The sequence below is a fragment of the Amblyraja radiata genome, chromosome 2 (assembly GCF_010909765.2).
Source record: "Amblyraja radiata isolate CabotCenter1 chromosome 2, sAmbRad1.1.pri, whole genome shotgun sequence".
In the NCBI taxonomy this organism is placed as follows: domain Eukaryota; kingdom Metazoa; phylum Chordata; class Chondrichthyes; order Rajiformes; family Rajidae; genus Amblyraja; species Amblyraja radiata.
Window position 1 is genome coordinate 19097381 of NC_045957.1, and position 12266 is coordinate 19109646.

The 12266-nt window shown below is 47.2% G+C and overlaps 1 protein-coding gene across 1 annotated transcript; it reads right to left on the minus strand.

Annotated features, from left to right (window-relative positions):
* Positions 1 to 3055: 3055 nt before the first annotated feature.
* LOC116984844 (tissue factor pathway inhibitor-like) lies at positions 3056 to 11975 on the minus strand. The gene is made up of 5 exons (XM_033039271.1): positions 11915 to 11975; positions 11257 to 11406; positions 7751 to 7883; positions 4182 to 4276; positions 3056 to 3237 (listed from the first exon to the last, which is right to left on the minus strand). The coding sequence occupies exons 1-5, from the start codon at positions 11973 to 11975 to the stop codon at positions 3056 to 3058; spliced, it is 621 nt and encodes a 206-aa protein (XP_032895162.1).
* Positions 11976 to 12266: the final 291 nt, after the last annotated feature.

The window sequence follows — 12266 nt, forward strand, 5'->3', positions numbered from 1 at the left end:
TGGAGGGAGAGTGAGGTAGCGTCAATTACATGGGCTGAGCCTGCATGATTGACGCACGCTCTTCCTCCACTGGGCTCAAGACACGCCCCCTTGTGAGGCACATGTGATCGCTGCCTCCCCTGGAGCTTTTTCTTTGCAGTTTTATGTGAGACCAGCGAGCACAAATTTAATATATTTACATGTGAAATACGTTACCTGGACTATGGTAGGTAAGGATATGTAATAAAGGGGTTTACACACATTACGTTGGTGACATGCATAGAGATAGTAATAGGCACACGCTTATTGCCCGCGCTCCATCCAGTTTCTGATGGGTTTCGCAATCAGAGGGGAGGCTCAGCTCACCGCTGCCTCACCTCTCATCTTTCCCTGTATTTGCAGCGGAGCTGTGAAAATTTTGCGATTTTGACTATAAAAAATGATTAGATTCATATAGGAATGAAATTTATAACACAGATCAGTGGAAAAATGGGGTGGAAGATTGCAACCTTCACGTGGTCCGCCCTGTTTCGACTAATGCAATCAACTTGACGTGTACAGAAGATCAAATAGAACAAGTTAGAAACATAGAAAATAGGTGCAGGAGTAGGCCATTCGGCCCTTTGAGCCTGCACCGCCATTCAATATGATCATGGCTGATCATCCAAATAAATATCCCATACCTGCCTTCTCTCCATACCACCTGATCCCTTTAGCCACAAGGGCCACATCTAACTCCCTCTTAAATCTAGCCAATGAACTGGTCTAAACTACCTTCTGTGGCAGAGAATTCCACAATTTAACCACTCTCTGTGTAAAAAATGATTTTCTCATCCTGGTCCTAAAAGACTTCCCTCTTATCCTTAAACTGTGACCCCTTGTTCTGGACTTCCCCAACATCGGGAATAATCTTCCTGCATCTAGCCTGTCCAACCCCTTAAGAATTTTGTAAGTTTCTATAAGATCCCCCCTCAATCTTCTAAATTCTAGCGTGTACAAGCCAAGTCTATCCCGTCTTTCTTCATATGAAAGTCCTGCCATCCCAGGAATCAGTCTGGTGAACCTTCTCTGTACTCCCTCTATGGCAAGAATGTCTTTCCTCAGATTAGGAGACCAAAACTATACGCAATACTCCAGGTGTGGTCTCACCAAGACCCTGTACAACTGCAGTGGATCCTCCCTGCTCTTATACTCAGATCCTTTTGCTATGAATGCTAACATACCATTCGCTTTCTTCACTGCCTGCTGCACCTGCATGCCTACTTTCAATGACTGGTGTACCATGACACCCAGGTCTCGTTGCATCTCCCCTTTTCCTAATCGGCCACCATTCAGATAATAGTCTACTTTCCTGTTTTTGCCACCAAAGTGGATAACCTCACATTTATCCACATTATACTGCATCTGCCATACATTTGCCCACTCACCCAAACTATCCAAGTCACCTTGCAGCCTCCTAGCATCCTTCTTACAGCTAACACTGCCCCCCAGCTTCGTGTCATCCGCAAACTTGGAGATGTTGCATTCAATTCCCTCATCCAGATCATTAATATATATTGTAAATAACTGGAGTCCCAGCACTGAGCCTTGCGGTACCCCACTAGTCACTGCCTGCCATTCAGAAAAAGACCCGTTTACTCCTACTCTTTGCTTCCTGTCTGCCAGCCAGTTCTCTATCCACATCAATACTGAACCCCCAATACCGTGTGCTTTAAGTTTGCATACTAATCTCTTATGTGGAACCTTGTCGAAAGCCTTCTGAAGGTCCAGATATAACACATCCACTATTTCTCCCTTATCCACTCTACTAGTTACATCTTCGAAAAATTCTATAAGATTCGTCAGACATGATTTACCTTTCATAAATCCATGCTGACTTTGTCCAATGAATTCACCACTTTCCTTATGTGCTGCTATCCCATCTTTAATAACTGACTCCAGCATTTTCCCCACTACCGATGTTAGACTAACTGGTCTGTAATTCCCCGTTTTCTCTCTCCCTCCCTTTTAAAAAAAGTGGGGTTACATTAGCTACCCTCCAATCCTCAGGAACTACTCCAGAATCTAAAGAGTTTTGAAAAATTATCACTAATGCATCCACTATTTCTGCAGCTACTTCCTTCAATACTCTGGGATGCAACTTATCTGGCCCTGGGAATTTATCGGCCTATAATCCATTCAATTTACCTAACACCACTTCCCGGCTAACCGGGATTTCATTAAGTTCCTCCATCTCATTTAACCCCCGGTCCTTTGCTATTTCCGAGAGATTTTTTATATCTTCCTTAGTGAAGACAGAACCAAAGTTGTTATTCAATTGGTCTGCCATGTCCTTGTTCCCCATGATCAATTCGCCTGTTTCTGACTGCAAGGGACCTACATTTGTGTTGTCAAAAGTTGTCCAACAACTTTAGGCTGTGCACGCCACACGAAAGAAGAGTGGAAAAATATTTATATTAATTTTATTATTATTTTTCTTTACTTTTCTGAACAACTATTTTCAATGGGAGTATGACAGGTGAGGGTCGGCCTCCCCTGACCGCACGTCCCTGGTATACGTACACGCATACGCAAACAAAATACTGCGAGTGGTTTGTAACATTGTTAGGTTACTAAAAATGGGTTCAACAAATTGATGTTATTTACAACCAGTATCTTTGTTTACAACCCCTTCATGACCCCCGGAAAACCCCAAACGACCCCATGGGGATCACGACCCACAGGTTAAGAACCACTGCCTTAATTTACCCTAGCTGAACATACAATTGTGGGACACATAAAGCTGAAATAACTCAGCGGGACAGATAGCATCTCTGGAGAGAAGGAATGGGTGAGGTTTCGGGTGGAGCCTTCTGAAGTCTGGAGCCTGGAGAAGGGTCTCGACACGAAATGTCACCCATTCCTTCTCTCCAGAGATGCTGCCTGTCCCGCTGAGTTACTCCAGCTTTTTGTGTCTATCTTCGGTTTCAACCAGCATCTGCAGTTCCTTCCTACACATACTATTGTGGGAAACACATTATTGATTTAGCAGAAACAAGAATGTTTGATTAGATTAGATATGTCTTATGCAAATTGATTAGTTATGTCTTATGCAAATATCAACGCAGTCTGAAAATCTCTCAAAGTTGTTGCGGTTGCCGTCGCAACCAGTATATCGAAATTCTTCACATTTACGAGTGAATTTGTTGTAGTAGTAGCGTAGTATGTGACCAAAGCAGGGTCCGTGAAACAGTACGTCTTTGCAGGGATTTTGTGGCCCTGAAAATACAAAGTAAAGTAAAGTAAGTAAAGTAAAGTAGCCTTTATTGTCATTCAGACCTTGCGGTCTGAACGAAATGTTTTTGCCTTGCAGTCCTACATATAGTAAAAAATGGCAAAAACACACACAAAAAACACAAATTAACATCCACCACAGTGAGTTGAATACTCCTCACTGTGATGGAAGGCAAAAGTCTTAAGTTTTTGTCTCTTTCCTTCTTATTCTCCCTCTGTACCGAGGCGATCCAGGCTTCGGATGTTGTGACCCCGCCGGGCGATGGTATGTAACTCAAGCATCTGTGAAACTACAAGACAGTTCATGATGCCAAGAAACAATTGAAATACTAACTATTCCAAGATGATGGGGAAAAATACTGCCTGAAATCAAATTCCCCAAATGGTTGTCATTTTCAGTCAGTGTACCATCAATGTGCAGGTACTCGCCGACTTATCTAATAGGCTCAATCGCCGTTCCCGTTTACTAAATTACCTGCGTTATTGCAGCCATGTTTATAGAATCATTTCAGAGCGATCTAAACGGAATAAAAACACTGATTCTTCTTGAAACCTTTTCCTTGTCAACTCTACTTTGAAGGGGAATTTTAAATTGCAACTGGATGGAGAATCGGGTGAGTGAAGCCGAGCTTGGGCTCGCAACGGTGAGGTATTTAGATACTTTGCAGCCGTTAAGTTGGGACCCAGCTGACATAGAGATGTGGACGCGTGTGTGCGTTTTGCCGTGATCTGAGGGTTTAATAAAAGTGAGAAACACAAGTTGAGCAACAGGAGGATGGCGAGGGTTTCCTGTCCACCTCATAGATATAATAGCGTCGCCCGAGCTCACTGCTCTTCCAGTTTTGGTCACTGTCGGTGCGACACTGGGGAGACGAGCGAGAACAAGGGAGGAGGTGGAGAGCAACTCCCAAACGTCTCGGCACAATCACCGACATCATCCACAAGGTGCACCAGTGAGCCATTCTTCACCAGCTGCTGCACCATCCAGTTGACGTTGCAGTTGTTGGGGCTCATGTTGTAGGCACTGGCCAACAGCAATTTATTCAGGCCGTCGCCACCGACAGAACGTGCTCGGTCACCATGGGGCTCCCTCCACTCTCACCAGCTGCCGCATCTTCCTGTGAAAGATGTTGGCGACTCCGGGGGAGAAGGAGGAAGAGGGGGTAATGGTGGAGGGGGTAATGGTGGAGTTGACAAAGCGACGCTGAAACGACACAAAGAGCTGGAATAACTCGGCAGGTCAGGCAGCATCTCTGTAGAAAATGGATAGGTGACGTTTCGGTCGGGACCCTTCTTCATACCGAGAGTCAGGGGAGAGGGAAACTGGAGATATGGAACTGAAAAATGACAGACGACAATCAAGGAAATGTAAGAAAGACACAAAAAGCTGCAGTTACTCAGCGGGTCAGCCAGCAAAAGGAATACGTGACCTTCACTGAACCATTGAACAATGAACCATACTACATTTCCTTGAGCAGTCAGATTTGATCTGTCGTTTTCCCATCTTACCCTTCCATATCTCTATTTTCCTCTCCCTGAAATGCAATAGTCAAGTACACTCATGCCCTGTCTCACGGTGCGAGCTGACCCACGAGGTAACCCGAGTGAAAGAGTCGTGGTTGTGTACGAGATTCCAAGTGTATGATCAAGAGTACAGGTTTGCCATTTACTTGTCATTTCTGCGATGTTCCAAGTTCGATTCCCGAGTTACTAAGTTCCTCTCCCGAGTTACTCTTGAGTAACTACCAGGGTAGTAGGAGATGGTGGCGGAAATATTGAATGGAACACCAGCCTTGCTGTACTGTAGACTCTGCAGAAACCTGGTGGGTATGAAAGGTTTAGAGGGATAGATGCTAAATGTGAGACGAGGTCATCCCTCAGCCTCCTGCACTGCAAAGGAAAAAAAAACTAAAACCTATCCACCTTCTTCTTGCAACCCAAGTCCTCCAGGAAGGACCTAGCTTGGCATGAACAAGTTGGACCGAGGGGGCGGCAAATTCGTTGCGAAATTCGTTTTAATAACAATGGCAAGATTTTAAACCGGAAGCTTGCGCATTTTAGTTACGCGTTTTCAACAAGGAAATGTCGTACAATTACCTCCAGAATTTGAAATTCATGTCTTGACTTAGAAAGGAGTTTAAAAAAAAATTGGATATTTGCCACGGAGACGATTTTGGCTAATACCAGCAGAGAGAACATGGGATGCACACAATTAACTCGTTAGAGACCGATACTGGTATAATCGCCAGTGTATTAGGAACATAATGGGTACACTTCTTAAAATGAGTTCAGAAGAAACAATAAAAAAAATAAAATCCCGTTGCTAGAAATAGAATCGAATTTGTTGAAAAGTAGGGGGGCCTTTTGTCAGTCGATAAAGCTTTGGACTAGCTGAGCGGTACAGAATCACGAGAGATTGCAATAAACTAATCTATTGGGTTTGAGGCGTAGGCACATAGATCGATACCATCAATGCATTGTGGAAATTGGCAATTAAAGAGTAAAGATAGACATAACATGCTGGAGTAACTCAGCGGGACAGGCAGCATCTCTGGAGAGAAGGAATGGGTGACGTTTCGGGTTGGGATCCTTCTTCAGACTGAGAGTCAGGCGAGAGGGAAATTCGTTCACCTACATCATTGATGAATGACAATCAGTTGCAGTTAAACAGAGCATTAAAACTGTACCCCTGGAACCCGTTGAGTTCTTCTTACAAATGACTGCGGTTAGTGTGCCATGGGGACTTATCGGCAAGTGAGGAATTTGGAGGAAGAAACTGTAAATACTCCGACAATAGACACAACATGCTGGAGTCTGAAGAAGGGTCTCGACCCGCACCGTCGCCTATTCCTTTTCTCCAGAGATGCTGCCTGTTCCGCTGAGCTACTCCAGCGGAGTGCGTGTCTATCTAATCTGTAAGTGAAGCCCTGGTTATCTAAGAGAGATGGTTTTACTGTGCACCACAGTGCGGGCAGACAGTTTGTCAACGAGCAGTTTGCTCCGTCCACCGGATTCTTCCGAATCCCCCAGGTCGCCGGCTTGTCACGAACGGTCTCGCCATATCACGCATTCGCGGAGGGGGTGGGGGTCGGGTGGAAGGCGGCGGCAGTGCGTGCGTGTTGTATGTCATGTCAACCCTCGGACCAGATGCACAACTACAGCGGGTGGGGAGTGTTATCTTTCACCGTCCCATGCAAGGGCGGTGGGCAGAGAACTTCCCTCTGCCTCCACACCAAAGCTGTGGATATGTTCAATTGTGCTTGCATTAAGTTGTGCTTCAGCAAGTAAGAATTTCACTATTCTGTCTGGGACGTATGACAATAAAACACTCGAACTAGATTTAGTAGCCAACTATACAACTAGAAATATAGCGAGTAGTATCTCTACCCAGCAGAAAATTGCCTGGAACAACATTATCAGCGGTTTAAAACACGTTAGTTTTCTATATTATGTGAGGAAAATTGTAGTTTCTGTGTGGTGTCAGTCTTCAAATCACAAGGTTTTGCACAGTAACGGAAAATATAATTCGTCAATTCTCCTATCACACCTCGATAATCTTATTTTAAAAATCAATGCTTAAATAGTTCAATTTAATTTTACAATGTCATTTGCTCTACCCACAAGAATATAACGTGGTGGGGGGGGGGGGGGTCCCCCAAAATGATTCTGCTTATTGGAATTGAACTAACAAAAATTATGGATTCCTGATCTATAGACATCTTCACAGTATGAATTCTGTGAAGATTTCTACATGAATTCCAGTGTGGTTCTAAAGTATGGAAAACACAAACGCATCCACGACGTGCTTTTTGCTTAAATCCCTAAAGAGTTCTCACGGTAGACTCACGAGACACTAAGGTAAACGCACGGGCCACTACGTTCTTAAAACAAGTTTCAATGTTTCAATGTTTAACTTCAGCTGTACATTTTACTCGTGGAAAACTTTAAACATGTTTGAATTTTTCCAAGAGTTAACAAGTTTCACGGGTACCTGCCGTTAGCGCCACGAGTCGCTAAGTTGCGTCCACGAGTCGCTAAGTTGCGTCCACGAGTTCCGACGTTCCCGCTACGTTAATTGTGCGTAGTTACCACGAGTTAAATTTGTTTTAAACTCGGGGTACCTCGCGGGTCAACTCGCACCGTGAGACAGGGGTTTAAATATGCACCAGAATGGTTTTCTTCAAGCGGTATTTGAGGCCAGTTCATTGGCTATATTTAAGAGGGAGTTAGATGTGGCCCTTGTAGCTAAAGGGATCAGGGGATATGGAGAGAAGGCAGGTACAGGATACTGAGTTGGATGATCAGCCATGATCATATTGAATGGCGGTGCAGGCGCGAAGGGCCGAATGGCCTACTGCACCTATTTTCTATGTTTCTATGTTCTTTGCAATAGGAGTATTTCAGTCCGAACACTGATCACAATCTACGTTTTTTGAAGCTAACTGCATTTTTTTTCGGCTACGTTCCTAGGAAAACATTTTTTCTGAAACTACGTTACCGAATGTCGCCTCGACAATCTGCAGAGACAGCAGCAAGGAGCTGCAGACAAAGGTGAAGACGCCGCACTGCATGGTCAGTCAGTCCGGGTGAGTCGGCTGCGCTCTTCGTCCTGCGACCCACCGCTGCTGCCGCTGCGGATCAGCGGTACTGAGCGTATTCACTGCTCACATATATAGAGCGGGGCTTCACACCGCTGCGCGCAGTCCAGATCAGAGAGTCCGGTGTGGCTCCAAATGGTAAACCAACGGCGCCAATCCCATTACTACATTGGACCGGGATGTTCCATCTACCTCATTGGAGACATTTGAACATTTCACCTCCCTCCCCCCCCCCCCCCCTCTCTACCCCCTCTCTACCCCCTCTCTCTCTCCCCCTCTCTCTCCTCCCCTCTCCCCGTCTCGGCTCGGCCCGGGACTCTCCCCCTCTCCCCTCTCTCTCTTCCACCCCCTCTCTCTCTCCCTCTCTACCCCCCGTCCCTCTCTCCCCTCCTCTCTCTCCCTCTCTCCTCCCCCTCTCCCCCCCTCTTTCTCCGCCTCTCTTTCTCCCCTCCTCACTCTCTCTCCCCTCTCTCTCCCTCCTCCCCCCCTCTTTCTCCCCCCTCTCCTCCGCTCTCTCCCCCTCTCTCTCTCCTCCCTCTCTCTCCCCCCTCGTTCTCCCCCCTCTTTCTCCCCCCTCTCTCCTCCGCTCTCTCCCCCTCTCTCTCCTCCCTCTCTCTCCCCCTCGCTCTCCATCCCTCTTCCCCCTCTCTGCCCCCCCCCCTCTCTCTCTCCCCCTCTCTCCCCACTCTCTCTCCCCCCTCTCTCTCTCCCCCCCCTCGACCCGGGCCTCCCCCTCTCTCTCTCCCTTCCACCCCCTCTCTCTCTCCCTCTCCTCCTCTCTCTCTCCACATCACTCTCCCCTCCTCTCTCTCCACTCACTCTCCTCCCCCTCTCACCCCCCTCTTTCTCTCTCTGTCCTCCCCTCTCTCTCCCCACGCTCTCTACCCCCCCCTCTCACTCCCCCCTATCTCTCCCCCCTTCTTTCACCCCACTCTCTCCCCCCTCTCTCTCCCCTCGCTTTCTCTGTGTCTGCCCTTCTCTCTAACTGTCTCTGCCCCTCTCTTTCTGTCTCTGCCCTCTCTCTCTCTGCCCTCTCTCTGCCACCTTTCCCTCTCCCTCTCTAGATGCGCCTGCAAGTTGGGGAGCTATGCGTGAGTGGATATGGCGGGGATGGGGTAAAAGGAGCAAATGAATAATATTAATATAATATCAAGGGGGTGGTTAATTTGTGTGTGTGTGGGGGGGTTAGTGTGTGTGTGTCTGTGGGGGAGGGGGGGTGGTTAGTGTGTGTGTGATGCCACAGGCTGCCACCTCTCCCCCCGCAACCATGTGTTGAGGGGATGGGACCCAACGGGTCCCACTTGGTCCAGTAATCTGATCTTGGATGTCTGTTCGTGTGTGTGTTTGTTCGTGTGTGTGTTTGTTTGTGTTTAATCACATCATCTCGAAAAAACGACGTGCTAACAATACATTTTTTACATATTTCGGTCGAGATTTTTCCCCTGGAGTCCAAAACGCCTTATCTGAAAATGTCATGCTTTATTTCTCGAGTTATTGATGAAAATCTTCAAAAATCTGACAAACTTTGAAGTCTGTGCCGTCTTGTTCATGCTGCGAATGTCGTTACCCCCCCTCCCTCCTCCTTTGGTTGACGCGCCCAATCCACCGCAAGCCCCACTCCCCCTCCACTCCTCTCAATCGACCTCCTCCTCCTCCTAATCCTAAGTCCAGAAAAAGAACCGTGACCGCTCTCCTCCACTCCTCTTAAAGGAAATCCTCTCCCCCGCTCCTCTCTCCCCCTCTCCTATCCAAACTTTCCTCTCCCCCCTCTTCCTCTCCCCCCTCCCGTCCTCTTGCCCTCACTCCTCTCCCCTCCCCTGCTCTCCCTCCCCCCCCATCTCCCCCCCTCCTCTCCCCTCCCCTCCTCTCCCATCCACTGGCCTCTCTCCTCTCTCCCCCCTCCTCTCCCCCCCTCTCCCCCATCCCCCAGTTGCCACGCCAGCAGTATCCCAGGGTGCACAAGTAACCACACCAGCAGCGCCCTGAGAAGCAGCAGCAGGTCGCCCGAAGGAGCCACTCAAGCGGCGGGTTGGTGAAGGCAGATTGCGGCGCTCACACTCCAACCTCAGCCGCCGCTTCTCCCGAGCCTACTTGGGCTTGGACAGTTTCTTCGAGCACTGCAGACTCGAACCCAAGGTGATCGAGAACGTGGCCAGGGAGAAATTTGCCGCTGCCGCTGTCTTCGAAAGCCTTGCCCTCAAATTTTGCAGCGTGTGCTGCCCAGACTCAGGGAGCGTGCAGCGATAGTGGCAACGAGCCGCTCTAGGGGAAGAACAAGCCTCTGCCCTCTCGATCATCTAGCGCGACGCCAGGGTCATCCAGTGGCTGTACGGCTGCAAGAGGGCCAAAGAGCCCTCTCTACCCCCCCTCTGTCCTGGTGTAGAATAAAAAAACATTGTGCCCCAATTTTATTTATTTTTTCACTCAGGATTTTATCTTTTACTGTGGAAACAAAGGGGGGTGCGACTGCGTACTCCCCCTTTCGCTACAATAAAAACGAGACGTCCAAAAAAGATGGTATGACAAAACGAGCAGACCACTTCCACCACTAGCCATGGGACATGTGGTCTGTCTACAAACAGAAAAGGGTCACGACCGCCTCGGTGTAATATCTGGAACTGTTCCTGAACCACGTTTATATCTGGTCAATGCCGATGGCGGCACCTACAGACGTAAGAGACAGTACATCCTGCCTGTTAATGAACCAGCACCACCTCTGTATTATCCTGACCACACACACATACTTCCATCCCCATCCAATCATACCACCTTGGTTGTAGTAGGCCTGATCATACCACCATTGCCATCTGCCCCTGATCCGATCGTCTCGCCCATGACCACGCCACCTCGACCCCTGCCAAGAACTTCGGTTTTATCGCCGGGGATGCTGCTTCATTCTCCTGCACCGATCTCATCCCCAGAGAAGGGAGGAAATGCAGGACTGTACCGTACACGTGCAGGTCTCACCTGCAGGCCGAACCCAAAGTACCAGGACTACGTTTGAACGGCCTTTGGTATTATTCCCTTCAGCTTACTTATACTTACCACATGTAATCAGTGGTACATATATTTTGCACGCGATTATGATATCCATTTTATTATGGGTTAATTCCTTAAGAGGAAGCATGTAGATTAACCATATTAGTCTGCCTTTACTATATCTATCACCACACATATTATGCATGGTGCACATACCATATGTAGTCCAGTCCAGATCTTCATCCCTATCCTGGACTATTAATATAGCACGTCACCGTCTCACTTCCAGACTAGATGCTGACCATGGAGACAATAGCATGTAATGTTTCCCCCGCTTGTGTTTCAATAAAGACTATGAGTTATTACCGCTGTGTATGGGGCTCATCATTCAACAGATACATTTATGATTCTTCACAATGATATTTACAGGATGCTAATGTTTCAAAATTGTTATCATTGCCATTGCAGCCAGTATATTTAAACTCTGCACACTGCCGATCTTGGTTGAAGTAGTAGCGAGTTATGGTTTTGTGGCAGGTTCCACGAGACAGCCCATCGTAGCAAGGATTTGTTTTCCCTAAAAAATACAAAGCATGTAATTGTAGCAATTGTGTAATTACATAATTGTTCAACAAGCACAGTTCATGATGCCAAGAAACAATTGGAATAGGGAGGTTGCACGGTAGGTCATAAGGTCAAAGGGTGTGAGCGGTGGAGCAAGAGCTGCCACAGGATAGATGGATCCAGGTAAGGAGGGGTTCATTAACCGATTGAATCAGTTGGAAATAGTGAGTTCGTAGGTGAAGGAGGGAATGGAATTTAAATGGAAATGAGGGTGAAAAATGAAATGAAAAAAAGGGAGGAGTTTTGACAGATGGGAAGTGGATGAGAGGTCCCTGCGGGAAGAGTATGAGACTGATGGACAGATACAGACAGAGGGAAAGAGTGACAGAGGGAAGGCAGGATTCTTGAAATTGGAGTATTCATAGACTAGACAAACAGAATCTGAACTCATGTTGTTCTTACTTGCCCTGGAAGTGGAGGACGCTGTGGATAGACAGATCGGTATGGAAAAGGGATGATACCTTTCTGTCCTAGGTCTCCTCCATTGTCAGAGATGCTAAATGCAAACTGGGGGAACCGCATCTCATATTTTGCTTGGGCAGCTTACAGCCCAGTGGTATGAATATTGATTTATCTAACTTCAAGTAACCCCAGCATTCCCTCTCTCTCTATCCCTCCTCCACCCAAGTCACACTAACTTCTCGTTTTCACCCTGTTATCATCGTTACTTTTTTGCATATCTTTCATTCAATGTTCTTTATCCCTCCACATCATTGTCTATATCTTTCATTTCCCTTATCACTAACCAGTCTGAAGAAGGGTCTCGACCCAAAACATCACCCATTCCTTCTCTCCAGCGATGCTTCCTGCCCC